General features: G+C 46.8%; 1 protein-coding gene across 1 annotated transcript; it reads left to right on the top strand.

Annotated features, from left to right (window-relative positions):
• The first annotated feature begins 6,754 nt into the window (after positions 1–6,754).
• On the top strand, positions 6,755–15,460 carry LOC121836146 (mitochondrial ubiquitin ligase activator of NFKB 1-like). The gene is made up of 3 exons (XM_042290934.1): positions 6,755–7,048; positions 8,523–8,734; positions 13,367–15,460. Exons 1-3 carry the CDS (start codon positions 6,923–6,925, stop codon positions 14,088–14,090), a joined length of 1,062 nt encoding a protein of 353 aa, XP_042146868.1. The 5' UTR covers positions 6,755–6,922; the 3' UTR covers positions 14,091–15,460.
• Positions 15,461–22,437: the final 6,977 nt, after the last annotated feature.

The following is a 22,437-nucleotide window of genomic DNA, read 5'->3' as shown; positions in this document are numbered from 1 at the left end:
AAAAAAAAAAAATTGCAGATTACAATTGCAAAAACGTTTTTGTGAGACCATCGGCTGTCATCGAAGGCTGGCTTATAAGTTTCCAACATAAGCTATCCTTATTGTCTCCCTGAGGACTCTTTTCATGCAATTGTTTTCTTTTAATAACACGGCTGTGTCATCCGACTCAGCCACATAGTTTTCCACACACTTCAAGATTTTATCCATTTCGGAGTTAGGCGAATTCCTTTTAAGTGCTCTCTTGTGCTCACTGAACTGATCATTCACACATTTTTTGGTTCGCCCTATATATTAAGGGTCTCCAACACGCGGCCCGCGGGCCACGTCTGGCCCGCCACTCTTTGGGACGTGGCCCTCAAACATCCTGCGGCTGCGAGCCCACGTTCCCAGACTTCGAGCGTTAGTATGCGAAATAAATAATAGTTTTATAACGTCGATTCATTTCCGCTCGAAAATTAGCTGCTCATATAACATGTTCATACATTTTGCACAATTCTGTTGTTGTTTTTTGGACTGAATACTGCTCATCAGCCTTTTTTTATGTCATTCAACCTGAAATGCAGTACCACTACTAGGTTGTAAGTGCGAGGTCTTTGCTCAAGAAGGCACCTCAGTTGCGCGACCTCTAGCTCATCAGGAACAACTGCCAAAGGTGAAGCAATGAGATTGGACTTTTAGCTGTCGCACAATACCAAAAATACAAGTATTTCCCTACAACGCTGCTATAACAATCGTCAGGAAAGCAAGAACTATCGTATGAAGATATATTTGTATGCCTGTAGAGCCTAGTGGATTGTGCAACAGGGCAAGGGAGGTGTTCTGGCTCTTGTGTTGTAACTACATTGATGTTTTAAATCGTGCTATAACATCAGGTCCAAAATAGTCGCATATGCAAATGAAAGCTAAATATGGTAAACGGTGAGCTTACAAAAAGCAGTGGGCACAATTTTCCTCCTTTAGAAAAACCACTGGGTGTCGCTGGGGCAGTGGGCTGCTTTGCAACGTCAACACGTCCAGTTAAAGATTCCGTTTAGATCCCAAATGGAATTTCCCATTAGCACCAGTTAGGTTTCCGGACAAACAGTTTGTCACTGCCAATAAAAACCATTTTGAACCCATTCAGGTTCCAACTGAAAAAATTATTTCAATTGAGAGACCCATTGGCCTGGAACTCACTAAAAATTCCAGTTGGAGCTGATGGAAATCTTTAACTGGGACCACCGCTGCTTTTTTGTTTCTTTTCTTGTCCCAAAATACAAATGCAAAAATTTTTCTCCCCCCCCCCCCCCCTCGTTCACCCCCTTGGGGGGGGTGAACTATGTAGCCCCTCCACTCGAACGAGTTTGAGACCGCTGCTAAATACGAAAGAAATATCATAGCGCGAAAAGACGAGGGCCAGACAAAGAAGTAACACGGACGCAGCGCTGTTTTTAATTCCGAAGTATGTACCAACTTGCCCAAGCCTCAGCCTTAGCATAAACAGCACCTACGTGACAATCGACTGAAGCATTTTTGTGTTTTTTCTGACAACCTACTTGTCTTCCCAAAAAGGGCGTAAGCTGGTTTAACCTAAAGTTAGTAGTGAAGAGCACTTTTACACCGAACTGCCCCGCGATAGACATCAAGTTGTGGGATACACCATAAAAAAAAAAACGGAATACACACTGTCTTGTCACTCTGTGTCTTTTGCCTCTTTGCCATCCCAATGATTTTAATTATTGAACCTAGATGAAATATTTGTCCCTCGTCTTCATCACAATAGTTTGACAAACCTTGCATCCCCAGAGACAGCGTGTCCTGTGGGCTCATGCCGGCTATTTTACCCAGGGGGTGTTTCCTGCAAATACTTCTTTTATTTTGCATGTACCACAATGGAGGCAGTGCTTACGCAATCTTCCTTCTTCTCCTTCAATGGCTAGGGACTCCAGAATTTCCCTTGCGATTTGTTTTTTGTCTAGCCAAGATGGTGATGTTTGAGAAGCATGGAGCACATTGGCATTCGCGACAATGAGCTGGAAGATGGCCCGCTGCTGCAATTGCGTGCACGGAGGCAGCGTGTTCTCCGGTGTGGTCATTGACACAGCGCCCAGTTTGTCCGATGTAACATTTCCCACATGAGAGCGGAATGTTGTAAACAACAGCGCTTTCACATGGGGCGTATTGAGTCCCGTGTGCGGTGCTGCACGTGTTCTTTTCGTTGTTGTCGGCCTCCCCGTTAACCTTGCGGCACATGACATATGCTTTGTTGGGAGCTGAGAATACGACTTGTATTCCATGTCGGCCAGCGATCTTTTTCAGGCGATGTGTAACCCCATGGACATATGGCAACACAACCAGAGGTTTTGGAGGCTTCTTTTTTGGTGGTTGTGCAGTCTCCCTTGGTTTGCGTCCTACTTGCTTGCATATGCTTTCACAAACAGGTACGAGGAGTGTGCTCGTGTATCCGGAGTCTTGAAGCCTAGAGATCTGTGTTTTGAAACTGCGCTCGAGCCTATAGGGGCAAGATTTCTGTAGTGCCGCGACAAGAGCTGTAGTGGCCAATCCTTGTTTGACAGTTTTTGAATGTTCGGAATCACTCGGAAGAAATCCTTTACAGGATCTAGCTCGGTGGCATTCAGTTCGTCGAACGACGTTTCATGAACAAATCGTTTCGTCGACACTGCGATGTTTCATCGACAGATCGTTTCGTGGAAACGAGCACCCGCTCGTTTCATCGACAGATGTTGCGACGTTTCGTCGACAGCTCGCTCTGCCAGCTCCTGGCTTCGCCAGCTGCACCTCCTCGCGACCTCTGAGCCTGCGCTAAAGTGAACTATACTCCGTTTCAAACATCGCGTGCAACGCTGGGAAAGCTACTGAAGTAGTGCGCATGAAAAAACACACAAAATTGTGTTACTCCGCGAGATTTCGTGGACGAGCGGTACAAGGCGCTGCTCTTGCGATTCCGACATCTCGGTGGCGGTGGTTCGAATCCACTTAGGGCGCAAAGTTTTTTTTTTTTTTTTTTTGACCGATTTTTTGTGCAAGATTGTGCGTATTGCGGAAGTGCATATTTCAATTCCTCTTTTCTTGTTGATTTTATTTATAAGAAGGTAGACTAGGGGCTGGTGTTCCGCTCGAACTTGCGCCGGCCTCGTCAAAACGGAAGAACGGTCGAGACCCAGGGCGTCTCTATTTAAAGCCGTTTATTTACATGGTAGCGTGAAAATCAGAGAGTACCTTGAGAGTGTGGTGGACGGTCCTTTATATAACGAATATTGTGATTAGGGGACCGCACTGCCATTGTTCAGACGGCTTGGCATTCCCTCACGTGATGTGACTTCATGGAAGTTTCCTTCAGAGTCAGAATACTCGCCGGTGTATGGAAGAAGTCATCCAGACGGCAGTATCTCGGTGCTCTGGTGCCGGTGCCCCCATGAACCGGGAGCGATTCACAATAGACGCGTACACAACACACGGCACTCGAGATCAGGATCGAGTGTTGTTTCCTTTTCGAGGAAAGCAGGGGCCTCGGAATACAGACACGGGCATGTGCGTCGTTTACTTAGCCGACCAAGTTTAAGGTGCCTCAGGCAGACGGAGCCGACAATGGTTACGGTCCCGCAGGCAGAAGAACCCAGACGCTTCGGAATGCAATCACGGGCACCGCCTGCTGTAAGGTCCCGCAAGCAGACGGAGCCGTAGGCACGATTCATCACCGACACAGTTCCTTCTTGACGATTGTTTCACTTTGAAGCCATAAGGCCGATTTCAACACCAGAAACAACAGGTGGCAGTTCACAATACTGTCCGCGTGCTCGGAACTTTCACGTTGCGAGGTCTTCGCTTCGGGGACGCCACCTTGCCAGACACTCCGGTGTCGTTACTGACCGTCTCCAGGACCTCACGGACCGACGTCTCCGGGAAACACGTTCTTGAACTCGCGTACACGTTGGCGATCACCTGCTTGCACTTTTGCGAGATCTTCACACAACGAAGCTTCGAAAATATCCGAGCAGGAAAAGAAAGCTTCCCGCGTAAGACGCCATCTTCACGAAACCGGCGAGGCAGGGGCAGCCGCACAACCCGAAAACCCGAAGCGAGTCCGAGTGCCGCACGAACGAAAACGGAAAATAATTTGGAGTAGTTTACATTATCTCTTCCTTTTTATTGAAAAAGAATCGGTGTTCCCTCGAAATCATAACGACACTATTAGTTACTAGCTACAAAGATGTACACTTTTCGACTTTTTTTTTTTTTTTCAGGGGCGGCACTATTTTGTGGAGCGAACGTAGTCGCGGTCGGCTGTGCAAACCGGCGCGCTAGCTTTGACTACGTTGCACGCTATGTTTGAAACGGAGTATAGAGTTCCTGTATATGCTACCTACGGTAGCATATACAGGAACTCTAAAGTGGGTAACCTATACAGGAACTCTAAAGTGAACTTTACCTGCGCGGCGCGCGGCGGCGCGGCCTTGTGTTGGATGGATGGATGGATGGATGAAAGATGGCTGACTGGGCCAAGTATGGCGAATCAGTGCGCAGCCATCTTGCCTCACCGATTTAAACTATCGCAATTTTTTTTTTGCTTATACTTTTTTTAGAGGGGGGGGGGGGGGGGGGGGGGCTCGCCGATTGCATTGATTTCGGAACTTACGATTTGAATGGTTTCGCTCGTGTCTTTGCCCGAACCTTTGGGGAAGGAAGCGTTGTCAAAGCCGGGAAGTTTTGTTATCGACCAGTGTCCTTTCTCAAATTAGATTTTTAAAACATTCAATAATACGCGCTGCTCTTGAGGGCTACGCTTTCGGCAGCATACGTGATCGAGGTGTCTGTACGTCATCGAGTGCAACCCTTCGCGGACTGGCCGCCGGCACTCCGACTGTTTTGAAAAAGTGGCTGGGTCATTTCCAGAGCAAGCGTATCTTTCCGCGCGTCGCGTCTTTTGGCAGAATCCTCAAGAGCCACCTGAACATAGCATGGATAGTCCACACGTCAAAACACTGAAGCTCTTAAAGAAAATTTGAAAGAATAAACGAGGCCTGTTTGCGGTGCACACAGCCTTCCTACCGTTGAAAATGGCATAAAATCGGTTTTCAAGCTAATTGGCATCTGGTCTTAGCCGCTAGCAATAAACTTTCAAGGAGACTGAGCATTTTCCTACGCGTGGTTTACTTTTACGGTGATAAAATACGGTTGTTTTCTCCCCCAAACACTGGGTATTCAACGTACTGTACTTACCAGACCGCATACGATTTTTAGTCTTTAGCATATTTAGCTTCTGGATAATGAATAACACAATAGTTCTTCATATGTTATGCTTGTAATGAAATTTTGCATGCAGATAAATCAATATGTGACCAAAGAACATTAGATGTGGAAGCCGCTCTTTTATGAAAAAAGCTACGAACTTGCCCCAGGTATCTGTCTGCTGGCATCGATAAAAGAACAACTTAATGTCGCGTGTGAGGACCAGTTGGCTGCTGCCGACAGATCTCGTCTGGTGGTACTACCGCCTCCAAGGCCTTGCATGTGGCGGCTGCTCGAGAGAAGCGCATTAATTTGATATCAACTATGGTTTACTTTGTGTAATACGACTAAACTTGGTGTACTGTTTTATTTATCTGTTACCAATTCTCGTGTTTATTTATTTATTTATTGCATTGCAATGTTGTTGTTTTTTCGTTTGTTTTTTTGTTTTAGATTTACTTGCGGGTAGCGTGCTCCCGGTAGTGCGAGTATTATTGGTTTTCGTGCTTTTGGCTATTTATTTTTATTTGACATTGTTTACAGCCCCCTTATTGTGTAATGTCCTTTTTAATCGGCCCTTAAGGATAAATGACGATGAAACGAGTGTGACTATACAGTTTTTTCGCGTATAAGTCGCAGTAGCCAGTAAAACACTGCATCACGTTTCCTTTTGAATAATTGACATAAACAATTAAAATATTAGGGTTGTAATGTTGCAATAAAAGGCTGCAATCTGTATTTTTGTTTAAAAATAACCAATATGGAGGGGGAAAAAACAGTGTTTACGCCCTTTTCCGCAACACACCATTGGATCGAAGTTTTGCTTTGTGCCTACGCATATTTTATCTACCGCTTTTCTTCTTCCAGTAACTTTCGGTTCTATAAACGGGCATCGAAACTTGCAAATATCCGAATAGGCCGCGCGCGAAGTCCTGCGCGCTCTTGCTTTTCCATCTGAAACGGATGAGAGCGAGAGGATAGCGCAGTTGCTCACCTTGGAGAGCAACTGCGCTAGGCATTACGCTTTACGGTGGTGCTGTCGACGAAACGGTTGTCGACGAAACGTCACACTGTCGACGAAACGTGTGTCCATGAAACGTGTGTCCACGAAAAGTTGTCCACGAAACGTAATTCCACGAAACGAGTTTCGACGAAATGATATGGATGGTCTTCGCGCATACTGCAAGATATATATCGCAGAGGTATGGGGCAACTCGGGAACCTATGCAAACGCCAGATTTCTGTACATATTTCTGGCCCTCGTGAGACACAACAGTTGCCGTAAGGTAGATCCCTAGGAGCTCCAGGAAGCTGTCGAGGTTCATCCCAGCTGCGTTTTGGTAGCTTTGGACGCCTTGCTTTTCGATTGTTGTACGAAGAATCTGTAGAAGAGTGGCATGGGGAATGGAATAAGACATGTCTTTTATATCGACGGAAAAGCCTGAAACAACGTCGCACTCCTTTTCCTGAAGAAAGCAAATTACACGCTTTCTTCTGGCTAGGTGGCGCAAATAGCCGTCCGATTAGATAGATCAACATATGCATCCATGCGTCCACCTAAAGGGTTACAATGGATCCATGCCGAAATTGCTTGTGTTTTATAAGTTTAGTTGGTTTAGTACGTTTAGTATATTCGGTGGCACGGTGTTTTCGGTCGCGGTAAGCGTATATTAAAAGGGACAACTGTATCAGAATGTCGCCCGACTGGTTTTCGGAATACGTCACGGTGGACAATGTGTGCCTAGGAGTCAATGCCATTACTTTGGGCTTGATCTACAAGATCTACCGGTCAAAGACGAAGAACTTCGAGGCTGTGCAGGTATGCCGGACGGTCCTTGGTGTGATACTGTGCGTCACTTCCACTATTTCTTGTTACATGTAATCGCTCCGCCTCTGCCAGTGGCCTGTTGCTGCAGCACGCTGTCCAGTGCGCACAATGCCTCGGCCGATTGGCACCCGGCTGCATCATTCCGCAGTTTTCCTGTGACCCTGAACTTTGTGCATTTAGTTGTATGTTTCGTCCCCTTCTAATCACCTTTCCATTCGTTGATATTTGTCGTCTGAGCGAATTTTTACAACGATAAGTCTACCCGATTACAACGATAAGTCTGGTTGTGTTGTCCCTGTTTTAATTGTTTATTCTTTCTTCATCCATAAGTCTACCCGAATCGCATTGTTGGGCCAAAAGACAGACTGGATCCAGATGGGGTGTCTACACTGTGGGGTCTTGCGTGTTCACTTTTTTTTAGATCGTTGTGGCTTGTGTTACTTTCTGACGGAGCACTGAAACGCGTAGACCTTACCCCCCCCCCCCCCTCTCCCCCGAACCCTCCTCTCTCTCTCCCCCGTGAACCTAGGGAAGGTGGAGATTCATCTGTGTGTGGATAATGAACCACATGCTATCACATTCCACCACTGGTTTAGGCCCCACCATCACCACTTATATCATGGCAACAGTTGGCGGGTCGCTCGCATTCTTGACTGCAGCCTGCATTGCAACATATGCTTGTGCACACATCCACTACCATTTTGTCAGTGTTCCACTTTAGCAATCATAAACATACAAGAAAGACATTGTCACAGCCAAGAAACAGGCACAAAGTCTTATCCAGATGCCAAGGGGATTTATGAAGTTTCTAGCACTTTGCTGAAACACACCTTGAGGCTTCTGCAAAAAGTACTATCGGGGAAAAATGAAATGCGAACAGAGGAGCGCGTGGCTCGCGGTACAGGCTGCGCCGCCTGGAAGTGAGCCTAGGAGCGAGGGTGCGTGGCCTACTCCGACGTGTTCACGCCCCTCCCTCTCCGCTCCCCAAGCTTCAGCAGCGCGCCTCTTAGTGCGCTCAAAGCCATCACCGCTATCTTTGCTGGCTCAGCGCGTGCGGTGCAAAGAAGCTCGCCGCACTCACCGAGCAGGAAAGATAGCGGTGACAGCTTTCAGCGCACTGAGAGGCGCACTGCCGAAGCTGGGGGAGCGCCAATCGAGGGGCGTGAACACATCGAAGTAGGCCACGCACCCTCGCTCCTAGGCTCACTTCCAGGCGGCGCAGCCTGTACTGCGAGCCACTTGCTCCTCTGTTCGCATTTCATTTTTCCCCGATAGTACCTGTACAATGTGCCATGTTTCATTGTTCCTTTTGGGGGGGAGGGGGGAGGGGGGAGGGGGTGCAATATGGAGTTGCACACTTTCCTCTCGAAAACTCTTTTGATCATGCTTTTCTCCGTGTTCATTCCTGATCACTTGTTTCTCCCCGTCTCAGTCTTGACACTTTGAAACTCATGTTTTCTCGCAGACGGCACGGCAGTTCGACATCGACTCGCATCTGGTGCAAAAGCTGCGGGAGGAGTACCCAGATGGCAAGGCAGTGCACGCCGTCGTCAGGGGTCAGGTGAAGTCGCTTGGAGACACCCTGAAGAGCAGGCACATCCGCAGTGCCAAGGCCGTCATTCAGGAGTGCGTCCTCACTGAGCACAAGATCCAGTGGAGCCCCTTCTCACGATTCTGGTAAGGGGGCATTGGGGTCTCAAAGGTGTCTCCAACTGCTGTGCTTACCATGTCCGTTAACCATAGTATCCCCAAGAGATGTCCCACTCCGACTTTTTGGCATGATTTTCTACTTTTTAAACAACACAGAAAAATATCCGTCTTAAAGGTCTCTCTGCCGAGGCCAGTGGTGGCCTTGGCAGACTCAGTGTTACTTAGCTACAATGGGAGATAAGTGAATGTTGCTGACTTGAGAGCTACTTCAACACCCCTCGCTGCAATCAATCTCAAGTTTCACGGGCCACAAAATGTAAAACAATAATTCTTTCACTTTCTTTTATTGCACTCTGAAAGTTAGCCCACCCCTCATTTTCACCCTCAATTCTTTTTATGTTAGATGGGCTATCTCTCAGAGTATTGCAGTAATATCCGCAAAAAGTTAAGTTTGTATATCAATATTTAACAGAATAGGTTTGGTTCCATTAACTGTCTAGTGGCATTTGTGTCTTTCGAGTATTTAACTGTGTCTACCAGCTATATAACATACTGCAGAAATATTTTCACTTCCATAACTAGCACAGGTCATATATTGTACTATGCTTCGTTTGCGTGTGTTGCGAGATATGTAAGTGTTGCGAGATATGTGCGTATCTTGTTACAATGTTTGTTTCCACTGTACGTGCGAGTAATGCTATTCACAAAACGGTTGTACACTATGTCCACTGTTACTAAAACACTGCCCTTTCCAGTAAAAGGCTAGTCCAACAACCGGCATGGTCACATATTGAGATTGGCTTTTGTAATGACACAAAAATAGAGCGACATATCCTTCATCTCGAACAGACACCAATGATAAACGCCATAATTGCTAACCGTTAGATTAGCAAGAGAGATTTATTGTCTGGGGTACTTACCATCTGGTGACAGCAAATATCTGTTTGAAGCACATTTCCCTTGAAGAAAGAAGCACAATGTTTCTGGAAACGGTAAACAAACCAGTTGCCAACTGGCAAGGTTGAATCACTACTCTACGACTGTCAAGCAGGGGCGAATTTAGGGGGTGGGGGAGGGGGGGGGGGGTGCTACCGCCCCCCTAAGCTCCTCAAGATCAACTTTGTTTTAATAACATCATTGATATACACCAGCCAAAAGTTTAGTTTTTGGTGACATAGCAGGTGTTGGGTCAACAAAATAGATCTGGGCAACGTTTTGACTGTAAAGTCATATCTCAGCAGACCCCCCTCCCCCACCCACCAGCCTACCACCCTTCCCTGTCCGGACCCATAAATCCGCCCCTGCTGTCAAGTGGTACGGGTCAGGAAAAGAGAAGGCGCGAGTGAGAGCGGATGGTTAGTTTTATAGTGAGCAAAACACAAATGGAGAATAGCCGCTATTGGCGACGAGATGCTTCAGTGGCACCACCTTGTGGGAGCCTCCTGTGACGTAGCAAGTGTGACTCGAGCAGATGTCATGCCAAGTAATTTGCACGAAGTTGTTATGTTGTCCATTGATAACTCTTCACCTGTTTTAAAAAGCATGTATAATCTGTCTAGGAGGTTTTTTGTTTTTTTTTCCTAATGAACTAGTATCTTCGAGCCACTCTTAAAAGATGCAATCTTTAAAATGTTCCGAAGCAAGCCTGGTGCTTGCATGACACCTTGCACGGCATGTGTCACAGCATCTCTGATTCTTTTTTTGTTGGATCTGTGAAGGCTACTGTCAAAAAAATTGTTTTGCCTTCACCCGAGCGTAGGATGAGCTGTCGTCTTAACTGCGAACGTACGTCCTGCCGTGTTGCGTGGCGCAGTGCACATTTTGGCTAATATGGAGCTTGCCGCTACCGATTCTTCAGTCGTGATTTGAGAGTAGCTGGCGCATATTTGTATGATACTATGCAAACCAAGCCTAGCTGTTTTCTTTTCTTTTTTAAGTTTAATGTGTGGCAAAGGAACTTGCGACATTGCGATTTGTGCTCAACGGGGATGCTGGAATTCCAATTCCTTTTTTTTTTAATTGCCAGGCTTAGCTCACCATTTTAGGGCAACTGGTTAATTGGTTTTCTAAATTTGTTGTTAAAAAGCCCCTTAAAAGAAAAAATATGTTATTTTTAACAATCTGGATGTCAAAAAATTGATTGCAGGGAAAAAAAAATGTTTAGAGCAATAATGACTGCACGAGACGCGATTTAGTCGGCAGTCACCTCCTTGCCACTTGTTTTCTCTGTCGGCATTTCGGGCGCTTGGAGGAGATGGGGATCGGCTTCATCTTCACATTGAGGTGGAAAGAGTGAATGCGCGAGATGGACATTCCGGAATGGCCCGTGACGTCATGGACTTTGCGCGCAGAATTTAAAATAAATTTCTTGCCGTCAATATTGCTCTAAAAGTTATTTTTTTCCACATAAAATATATATTTTGACACGCGTGTCCCACTTAGGCTGTTTAAAAAAATTTTCTTTTCAGGGTCTTTTTAAATAAAAACAACCAATTTTGTAATTGAAACAAAAAAAAAATTAAATCGTTTTTGTTTGACTTTTAGGATAACGGACATCAAAATTATATTTCAGATTAATATCCCAAGTGTCCATAAAAGCACTCTTCAAAATAGAAGTGAAGCCCCTCCCTCCCGGCGCGTTCAGTGGGAGGAGAAAATTGTGACGTAATATACAGAAATCTCAACATTTCTGCACCTTCCGCAAGCCTTACCCGAACAGTCAAAAACACTGCACGCATTCCCTGACAGGCGGCACGCGCAAGGCGGTTGAAACCTCTGGGTGTGATGTCACGCCCAGCGGTTGGTTTTTCGATTTTTCTTACGTTTATTGATACGTTCGGCTCAAATGCTCACGCTTGTGAAATTCAAATTGGCAGGACAAAAACAAGCTGGAATTCACCTCTAACTTGTTTTTTTCTTCAAGATCCTCTACAGCTTGTTTTTAGGGATGGATTACAAATTAAAAATTTTCACTGAGAAGCGCGCCACATATTCTGCGCAAATATTCTTTGGGTCCGCAAAAAAACAAACATACAAACGTTCATGAACTATAACGGGTGTATAGCTTTTTTTTTTTCCAACTCACTAGACGATCGCAGGGGTGATTTTGCGAGTTCTGAGTCGAACGGGCAAAGAAAAGACTCCGGGAGTCGGCTACTGCCTCTTCCAGCCAGTTGTTTTGGGGAAACATGCTTGTAGGGGGTATTCTCTGGGCACCATATTATAATGCACTGTTCACTGGGTGTGCTCATAACAAGCTCACACATATTGGCTCCCAGGACCGGTTGTCTTGATGGAATGAAATGAATGTTGCAGGAACAATGTGGGAAGCTCGCCGTCGGCACATGCTGAGGAGTTGCGCAGTTCGCTATGGCCTCAAGTGAATATGCCCTATTTGTTTTCAAGATTGAAAAATTAAACATACTTGAACTAATAAGAAACCGACACTCGTGGAACGCAGTGGAATGAACGGGGAACACAAAGTCGCATTTATTGAAGTATTTACTGTACACGTGATAGATTTTCGAGTTTGACTTGCCCGTTTACAGCTTGATGAGCTATTCCTTCCTCAGTTTCTTCTCGATCAGGTTAAAACCTGACGACCAAACCCGATATTCTGCAAGGCTTTCCTTCTCTCACGTCTTCGAGCCAGGGAAGCGAAGGAAGGAAAGAGGAAACTAAAGAAGTCGGGCATGAGTTTGCGTGCACCATTCGGATGGTGGGAGGGGAGGTTCATTGTGCGAGCAGGTGAATGGAGATAAGCCAGCAAGAGGGTGCCCCCCCAATTGGGCATGTCACAATCTGTACTGTGGAGGATTAGCAAGGGAACTTTCCAGTACTAAAGTCCAGGACCAGGAAACGAGAACTAAGTTTGCTTCTCGTACTGCGCAGCACGCCTTCGCTGGGTGCTTCTTTGATCAGTGCAATTTTTAATCAATGTGGGTGGACGTCTTTTTTTAATTAACTGCTGCCCTTGTCGGAAGCCTGGATCAGAATGCATTGGCATAAAAATTTGAGGGCCACAAGGAAGGAAGAGCTAAGAAGCTTCTTTGTACAAACTTCGGGGCGAATGATACACAGCAGATAATCCAGAATGCGTAGAGCGACACTAGTCTATAGACCTATTTCACAAATGATCGTATTGATAACTTGAGAAGCACCCCCTGTAGTTCGCGCACGCCACCAATAGTCACCGACAAGAACAACAGAGCATCTCTTAACCGCCCGGCCCCTAGTACTCGCCCGTTGCCTTTCACCGTGCTTTGGCCGAGTGTGCATGCTCGATACTCACCAGACGCCCATGCGCTATCCAAGTTAGGAAGTTTGCGCAAAAGGTGGAACAATTGAAACCCTTCCCCACCATTCAGTCAGTGACTATAGCCACTAATACTTGAGGTCTCTATTGCCACACTTTTTATTATACGGCGATGCCAGCCCCATTAACTTTTCACTTTTCTGGTACAGCCCATGTTATTGCTATTACAGACTCGTGAACCACGATCATTGGGTGTGTCCCATTTTGGCAAGTAATGGGCCTATTGTATGCATTAGGAGAAGCACCTCTATCGCCTAATTCTGTGGAATTTGGCAAACCTCTCCACCTGCAAACTGAGTGGCTAACTGCTGGCCCCGTTTCTTTTCCTTATTCCCCACCTCCAGGTCACACACCCAGCGCGAGATCCAACGCGTCATCAACTATGTCCCCTTCGCATTGGCCTCCCGCCACAGCGGGGCCACGGTCGAGGTCGTCGACCCCCTCGAGTGCGAGGACGTCCCGGTCCAGTGTGTCTACGAGAACTTCATTCCGAACCGCGAGGGCCTGAGTGGCGTCCTGTTCGGCTGGCTGCGCGGCGAGCAGACAAAGGGCATCGAGGAGCAGGAGATGCTCCTCGAAGAGGGCGCCACGCTCACGGGCTTTGGTACGCTTGCCACCGAGAAGGGCACGGATGCCGTCCGGCTGATGCCTCCGGCAGACGGCTCCTGCTACTACCTCACCCACCTCAGCCACCCGGCACTCGTGTCCAAGCTGAAGTCGGAGGTGGATGTCCTCCGGGTGGCCTGCTTCGTTTTTGGCTTCACGGCGGCCGGCCTGTCCGTCTACATCCTGCTGTCCTGGTGGCAGAGGCGGCAGCGGCGCATCCAGGAGATGAAGGATGCGACAAGGAGGGAGGAGGCCAAGAAGGAGCGCAGAAAGCAGACGCGGGATGCCGCCGTGGCGTCTGAGTACCCCAACTGCGTCATTTGCCTCAGCAACCCGGTGGAAGTGATGATGCTTGAGTGCGGGCACGTCTGCGTGTGCACGGACTGCGCAGAGCAGGTCAGGGACACGTGTCCCGTTTGCAGAGCGCCCATCGCGAGGAGCGTGGCGGCCTTCTTACCCTGAGCGGAGGTGGGATTTGTAGAGGCATCGCTGCTATTTCTTTGAAGTGCGGCTGTGTTCTTGATTTTGTACAGTTTCTGGTGGGGAGTTGTTCGTCGAGGTCTGGCGGTGTGCGGCGCTTCTATTTGTGATGACTGCTGATGGATGGGGCTCAAAGAACTGAAAGAGGATGTCTTTATTTGTGTGAGGTGCCTTTTATGCAACTTGCTAGTAAGGTGTAGTAGCCGACGAGAGAAAATGGAGTTCAGAAATTCTTTCTTTCTCCCTCGTCGGCACGCATCACATACTGTAAAACCCTTTATTTTCGCAGCCTCTATTTTTTGCGAATTGGTCACAGAAAACATAATCGTGGCTGCTAAATTTCGTAAATTTGGATTTCAGAAAAACAATGCAGGAGATGTAGGCGGGATGCTACAATCCCTACAACACTATTCTTAAGGCAATATCTCGAATGTACGGCCGTATTTTTGGAAAAAGAGGTCGAGATTGAACCAGGCCGGCGTGGCGCGTGACGTGAATATACCTAGTTGCCTCCTCTCTTCGCTTCGCTCCCTCGAGGCCGCGAGGCGGAGAAGACGCGAGGCCGTTCCTTCTCCTCCTTGGAGAAACATGACGTGAACATTTCTGTCAAATGCACCTCCTTTTCTTGAAATATACGGTCATCCGTCTGAGATATCGCTGTATGAGTGATGTTTCGGTGTTTGTAGCATCCTGTTGCACGCTTTTGCTGCATGTTTTGTGGAATCCAGATTTCGGTTTAGCATCCCTTTAAGGACCAAAATTTTTGCAAGCCCCGAAATTTCATAAATTTTTTAATTCTCGAAATTCCCAAAATTAAGGGCTGACGAACATTAAGGGTTTTACAATTGTGTGAATGTGTAGAGTACACTGATGTGTGTTCCTGGTGTTACCCTACATGCATTTTACTTGTTCCTGCCCAGTAGCAATGAGGGGATGGACAAAATGGTTCTATTTTCAGTTGGCCATGACATACTACTGATGGCTTATGTGTGACCAAAAAGGTTCACCGACAAAAACATGATACACATAGACACCCTTTTGAAATTTCTAGAAAGATTTTTTTTTTCTTTTTTGTCTTATTAATGTAGACAGAAGAACTTGGATTACTGCTTGTGGGCTCAAAGCATCTGAAAAGAATCCAAACTCTGGAGCTTGTCAGACAAAAGCCATATGTAATAAAAACATCCAGCCGGACTCAAAAAAAAATTCTAGGTGCTCTCTTGTCACAGAGGACGTAAAAGAAGAAAGAGAAAATCTCGAAGTGGATAAGAAGATCTGTGTAACCAGGTGTATGGTAGCCCACACAAGTCTCAGCAGAGGCTGTGGTTTCAATAAAGCTATGCAGAGAGCAAGTCGTCTACTTGCGCAGGGGTTTCGGTGATGTCAGAACGACACCGAGTTCTGATTGGTTTCGATTAGAAGGATAGTGGGTAGGTGAACCTCAATGCTAGATTCCTTGAGGTCTACCGATTTTGGGTAAAGTACATTTGAAAAGTACTGGAAGTAAAGTACAAAGTAAGTGAGAGGTTGTGTACTTCAAGTAGTACTTTATTAGCACATCTAGCCCTGGGGTTGTTTCAGGATGCCCTGTGGACGTTCATAGGACAGGTGTGTTGCTCGAGTAAGTACACCAGGCACGTAGCCATGATTTTGTTTAGGGGGGGGGGGGGGGGGGGGGGGGGGGGGCGCCCGCCGCTCATGACAAAATGCTGTATGAGGGGGAAAAGGTGCCAGCATATTGTAAGATTTTTTTTTTTTTTTTCTGGGGGGGGGGGGGGTCCGGGCCTTATGCTTCCCCCCTGGCTACGTGCCTGCCGGGCACACTGTACTTGAGTTAAAGTACTCTAAATACAATGTACTTTTAAAGTAAACTGCAAATACTTTAACAAGCTTTCATGGTGCCCTTTCATTCCCCTATACCAGGGGTGTCAAACACGCGTCCCCGTTATTCGCTAAAACAAACGTCAGTTCGCTCAAATGGCGCTGTTCGCTGCTGACACAAACTCTGAAAATTACGTGTTTTTACATATTTTGTTTTTAGTTCGTCCGTGGGGTTTTGCTGGAGTTTGTTTAGCTCCAAATTTAAAGGGAAAAATATTTTATGTATTGAAGTATAAAAACCTGCATTCAGGCAAAAATAAAGAAAGTTACATTTTAATAAACCTTTATTTGCATAAGAACTCAAGTGGTGATTCGTTCGATTAATTAAGTACATCTTCGCTGTCCGGAAGAGTCGGATGTGTGTGCATCTTTGATCTCAAAATTAAGCGATCCTTGTGTTGACGCTGAAATCGACGCGCGCGTGACAGACTGTTCGCGCTCGACGGCCGTGGTTCGCTGCGTCTTTTATTTCGCGGAGATCTGCAACAGCAAAGTTGCGCAATCAATTGCAAAGCAATACAGCACTTCAAGAAGCCAGTGAACGCGGAAAACATAACGAAAGACCGATTTAATTGCGGAACGCACGAACAAAACCCGAACCGGAAGTGTTCTCGGCTCCCTGTCGTAGCGGAAGCAACCTTGAATAAAAGTAATATCACCACTGAAAAATTCGTTCTTTTTTACAGTTACGTGTGTGTGTGTGTGTCTTGTTGCAAATATTATAGCATCTTCGATCAACTCGCACCGGAATCGCCCTGAAACCAGCACAGTGCACAGCGCTCCTCGGTCGTGCAGCGCGATGTCGGTGCAACATCGAGGACAAACTGCGCCGCGCCGGTGTAGGGAGGCTGTAGTGAGGGTGGGCGCAACTCAAAACCTGGAGAGCGTTTGCAATTTAATGGCGGCGCCTGAGGGAGAGGATTCGAGAAAGGATATGCGCCAGTGTTGCCTGCACGAAAGCAGGCGCCCGCTCTGTTGCAACTCTGTTGCTCCATGCGCCTTTCCTCCTCTCGCCTCCCATTGCAAGCAACGAGCGCCTTGGCGCAGCCTCTCTCGCTTCCTTCTCGCTCCGAGAATTGCAAACGTCGAGCGGAGAAAGCAAAGTTGCCAGACAAGCAGCAACGTCCAAGATGGCGGAATTTACCATTTTTCGCGTTAAAAAAATACTTAACCTATCGCAACAAAACTGGTGGCTATGGAAAAGTAATCATTTATACCTTGCGTAAATTATTCAAGCACCTTAATGGGCTTTTATGACCCAAGTTAGGAAAGAAAACGACCCTTTGCCCCATAGACTCCCAGCAAAATTTAGCAATTAAATGGCGTCCATGTCCCGTGATCGCCGATCTAGCAGTTGCACCCACCCCAGGGTGTAAGATAGACAGGTGGGGAAACGGCTCATAGAAGCCTACCGCAGCGCCGTGACCGGATTGTGTACTCGTCTGCTTGCGGGTACTGCCGATTTGCGACAGATGGCGCTGCGGCGAGAAGAAAAAAATCGGAATCGGATTTGCATGGAACTTTATGGGATATTGCGCAAAATAAACCGAGAGCACGAAAGTCATCCATTGAAAATCCACGAGAAATCATCTCCGTCAGTTTAGCCGGTCGCCACCGGTCACCCACCCGGAGTGAGAGTCCGCGGTGCTCCACATAGATGGCGCCACAGAAAAAGAGAAAACCGAGGGGGACACAATCCGGTCGCTCATTTGGCTCTCGTTTCCCCACCTGTCTATCTTACACCCTGACCCACCCTCACCTGAGCCTCCCTACGCCGGTGCACCGCGGCGAGCTCCACCTTGCGTCACTTCGCGTTTTGTTCGTTTTTTCTTGCGTAGGTCAGCGCACGGTGCCCGTCTGCTGTCAATTTCTTTTATTGTTTTACTCGCGGATTTGACGGTCCCACAGAAATAAACATTGTGGACGTGATTGTCGATGGGGTCACGAAGGGGGTGACAATTCCACATGTATATGTTGGCCGTCATTATTAGTTCAAGAAAACCTCGCTGTCATCGAAACGCCTCGCGCCGCTTTCCACGAAGTTCGTGCTTTTCGGGCGCTCCTTACCACCGCAGCAATCGCCACTAATCGCGGCGATGGTGAGAAGCTCGTCGTCTCGCCGTCAGAAGACCCGAGGAAATCATCTAGTGCAGCTGCGAGGCGTGTTCGTTTTTGCAAGATCGCCATCTCGATAGTCTGCGCGTCTGCTACTCCCGCCATCTTCTCGGTTCCCGCTCCTGGCCGCAATGCCTGATGGGACTGCCCCCCGGCGCACCGCCGATTTTCTTGGTGCGCGTTGGGGCAACGAAAAGCCGCACCGGGAGGGTGCGCTTCGTTGATCGAGGACGTACGGTGCGCACCGGTGCACTTGATCGAAGATGAAGGGGCGCACCTCAGTGCCCCGGTGCGCACCGGTGCGGATGATCGAGGATGCTATTAGTATTTAGTCTTATGGATTAATTATAGTTCTTGGGTCAATGGCGCCTCCAAGTTTTACCTCGCGTACACAGGCGTATTAAGAATACAGTAATTGCAAACATTAATATTTCGTCTATGGACGCACGAAACAAACAAACTTCCTGATCAACAACACTAATGTAAAGGCGCGAGCTCGATGTGTGCATACTTTTTGGTTGCTACAGCTTGTTGATTCGTACATAAGCAAGATCCCCGAGCTCCGCAGCGTCGACATTCCCAGCACTGGCTCGTCCACATACCTCGATTGGAACGCTAACAGAAAGGCGCAAGTACAAAAATACAACAAGCATGTATTAAGACAAGCTATACGTCTCGGGCTTGTGCTAAAGCTTCGAGGTCTGGCCATTTAGGTTAGTTTAGAGACCACAAATGACGCTCTCGGGACCAGAAAACATGAGATATCTCTTGTCGACGTGTCGATCGAAACGGAAACCATGCCACTCTCCTCCCTAGCCAACTAGTTCCCAGAGTGCAACGCGCGCCGTGTTGCATGCAGGGCTTTATGGAAGTAAAACCAGTGTTGCCAATTTAGCGGTTTTCCCGCTAAACTTAGCCGTTTTCGGTTTCGTTTAGCGGGATAAATTATTGTTTTGCGGGCGGCGGGATTTTTAGCCGGTTTTATGTAATCTTGGCGGTTTTTTAGAGATATAGAAGTTTTATATTGATTTACTGTCGACTATGCGCCTTTCATATCCATAATAATAAGGATAATAAGCCACAGTCGTCTTCGCTGACTCTCAGTAATGTTCTGGTTTGTGAGAGTAACGCCTGTGACGTCCTCAAAACATTAAGACGTCGAATATCGGAACATGCTTCCTCGTTTTGTGCGCGCATGTTTGAACAGCATGAATGTTCCAATTTTCCTTTGACGTTTTTGTCCCTGTTTCGTGAAATGGGCGCGATGAAGTGCGCTCAAAAATTTAGAAAAGACTGGCTATAAGACCCCAAACTTAAAGACTGGCTACTGGAGGTTCCTGGTGGTAGCAGATGAGCCAGGTGACGCTATTTCAAAACGGAACTATCTGCGAAGATTGTGGATTTGGTCATGCACGCTGCAACGAAGAAGCATGTTTCGGCCGCTGCACCTTTCTCCTCTGGTAGCAGACGACTCTACAAGGGTCTGACTAGTCACGCACTGCTGAAGGGTCCCTTGCCATGCTCGTATGCGCTCACTCTGCAATTTTGGCTTCGCATAACCTGGGTGAACTGTGGCTCGGCGTGACAGATTTCCAGTGAAAACAAAAGGAAAGCTTCCTTTCAGATGGCGTTGATATGATCTATACTGTTATTATACCTGTGTGAAGAATTAAAGCAGAAAAAAAAATCTTTAAAAAGTCGTTTTGCGCTGTGTTTTGGATTTAGCGGTTTTTTAGCGGTTTTCGGGATTCCGACTGCGGGTTTTCAATTTTTGATTTGGCAACACTGAGTAAAACTAAATTGTTGAAAGTTGCACCAGAGGCGCCACCATCTGCACAGCTTCGGCATCTTTGCGAGAGAGCGACTGGAGCGACTTGGCGACTTTCCTGACTTTCCGAAGATGAGCAGCAATCCCGGTATGTGTTGCGTCGTTTCTAGCTTCTCTCGCTGCGTTTCAACAACTTGAGTGGACGAAAACGCCGTGCGTGAGCAAATATTACGCCTGGCAAACAAAATGACTTCTGTGGGTCGATTAACACCGTAGACGTGACGTTTGGGCCTGTCGCTTGCATACTCCGCTGCATCTTTGGTCTCTTGTTTGACGAAAATCTCCAGTTGGTTAAGGCGTTCTTTTTTCGTTCAACAGTCGGGTAGCTTCTTGCATCGCTTTCCTAACCGTCATGCGAAAGGATCGCGAACTCAGACTGTAAACGCGCAGCTAAATTAATTAGGAACCCTTTGTTCGCGTTAAGCCGTAACCTCCTCCGTTCTTGCGGTGATATATGAGAAGTGGCACTTGCAAAGCCTTTCTTGTACGCTTAAGTAATTTGTCCTTCCTTGAAATGAAATTACATTGTTACGCGGTGTTTGGGAAAAGTACTGACGGACTGACAGATTGGACAGTCTACTCGGTCATTTGGTTTTGCATCTGACAGCTCAATTCGATTGTGGCGTTTCAAATTGTGATTTACCCGAATCAAATGTGATTACCTAATCAATCAACCAAGCTTCTTAAACCTGGCAGAAGTTCCCAGATTGCCAGTAAATATTGAGGTGGTAATGGACGTTCTTCTGCTTTGGGGAATAGCACGCCATTTGGGTGTTTTTCGAGACTGCAGCTCTAACCCCCTCACTAACCCAGTAACAAACAACACCTATTATTAAAAAAAAAAAAAAAAAAAAAAAGGACATTTATTTTTTATTTTGTTTGATGTGGCACGACCCCTTTAATAGGTGGGCCACCTGCTTTCTGCTAAAATTAAAGAAGGCAGCAGACATTTTGTTGGTTTCATCAATATGGTAATCATGTGCAATTTCCAAGGAAAAGCTGCTTTTTGGTGTGTACCTTGTGCTGCAATGGGCATGAAAGGGTTAAATATGTGTGAATTCTAATGCAAGTTTTTCAACGCTGCCATTTTAGTTCCTGAGGAAGAGGTGAAACCCATTCCAGGGGACCTCAAAGCTTTGCCAACCACAATTGGAATTGACAAGTCACCACCAGGTAACACTGGGGTACTTGAATCAACTGAAGAGCTTACTTAATGCACTGCACATAGTTGCATTGTTTTTTTTTTATATATAAAGGGGATACCGTCATATTTCAAGCAAAGGCTAGTTGGTGTTGGTTACAGGACTAAACTCTGTTCACAACCCGCTCTCTCGGTTAGATTTGGTCGCCAGCTGATGTGATTGTTTTAGGCAGAATGAACTAAATGTTGGCATATACATACATGTTTTGAGCTTAAGTGTAAAGCTAGGTCAAGACTAAGATAGGAAAGATCTAAGCTGTGAAAATAGGTACTACAGTGGAATCATGATTTTGCATGCCACGGAACCCCCTGGCCACCAAAACACAGCTGTGAAGGTAAGTCGGATGGAGTGTTCCTAAGGTGGGCACTAGAGAATAGTAGGGATGGAACTGCTGCGCCATTGCGCGCTTAATGAATTTTCATGCGCCGCACTGATACATAAGTATAAATAATAACAATTGCTCCAAGGTGTGCCCAATCTGAAATTATAAACGAGCCTCGTCGACATTTGCCGTCTCGCAGATTTTGTTGGCAACATTGACATCGCACATTCCGGCCCAATGGGAACGTTAGTGGATCCGAATTCGAAGCTCTGTATCCAAATGTCACTGTCATGGTTATACTTTGTTTCAGCTTAAAACAGTTGTTACAGCATTCTCATTGCGATGCTTCTACTGCCAGGCCTCTTTGAAGCCATTCGCTGCTGTCGCCCTGCTTCATTTAAGTTTAACGCAGATGATGCTACAAGCGAGAGCTCCGGAATTTCAATGTCCCTGCCAAGAATGCACGTTCATGCAGTGCAAGCACTTCCTTAAAGGCCACATGCTGGCACTTGTAGCATCGGCTGCGTCTGCTGCCGTTACTGTGTGCTTTTCTGAAATGCAGGAGTAACTTCATCTGAATAGCAGAGCAACTAGCATCGCCATATTGCAGTAAACTCAAATCGATTTAAGTTGGCACACCTCTCTCTTGGCTGTACTCGCGTGACTATAGACGTTTCCACTGTTTACAAAAGTCACAGTCTGCCCGTGCAAAATCACAGTTCAGCCAGCACTCGCTTGCAATTGCAGCCAGCCAGAAACTGCGCATGCATAACACACAAACACAGTATTGAATGCGCTCTAATACGTTTTTATGGAAAGGTGCATTGCAAGCTTGCAGCCCATGTTGGCCTGCCTGAGGCCCCACGCAGAAAACTTGGGAATATAACAAAGGCAAGTGAGCAGTGATGGAACAAGGTACGAGCTGAAGGCTATTTCTACCTGTTTGTTTACATTTACCTCTTTGCAGGTTGGTTCCATCAC

This window comes from Ixodes scapularis, unplaced genomic scaffold (assembly GCF_016920785.2).
Source record: "Ixodes scapularis isolate PalLabHiFi unplaced genomic scaffold, ASM1692078v2 PGA_scaffold1__304_contigs__length_218370807, whole genome shotgun sequence".
Taxonomy (NCBI): Eukaryota; Metazoa; Arthropoda; class Arachnida; order Ixodida; family Ixodidae; genus Ixodes; species Ixodes scapularis.
Note: the sequence above shows the minus strand (reverse complement) of the source record. Positions and strands in the feature narration are given on the sequence as shown.

Coding starts and splice junctions, on each gene's coding strand:
- LOC121836146 (XM_042290934.1), top strand. CDS start 6,923: ATGTCGCCCGACTGGTTTTCGGAATACGTCACGGTGGACAATGTGTGC. Junction 7,049..8,522: donor AGAACTTCGAGGCTGTGCAG/GTATGCCGGACG, acceptor GTTTTCTCGCAG/ACGGCACGGCAGTTCGACAT. Junction 8,735..13,366: donor AGCCCCTTCTCACGATTCTG/GTAAGGGGGCAT, acceptor CCCCACCTCCAG/GTCACACACCCAGCGCGAGA.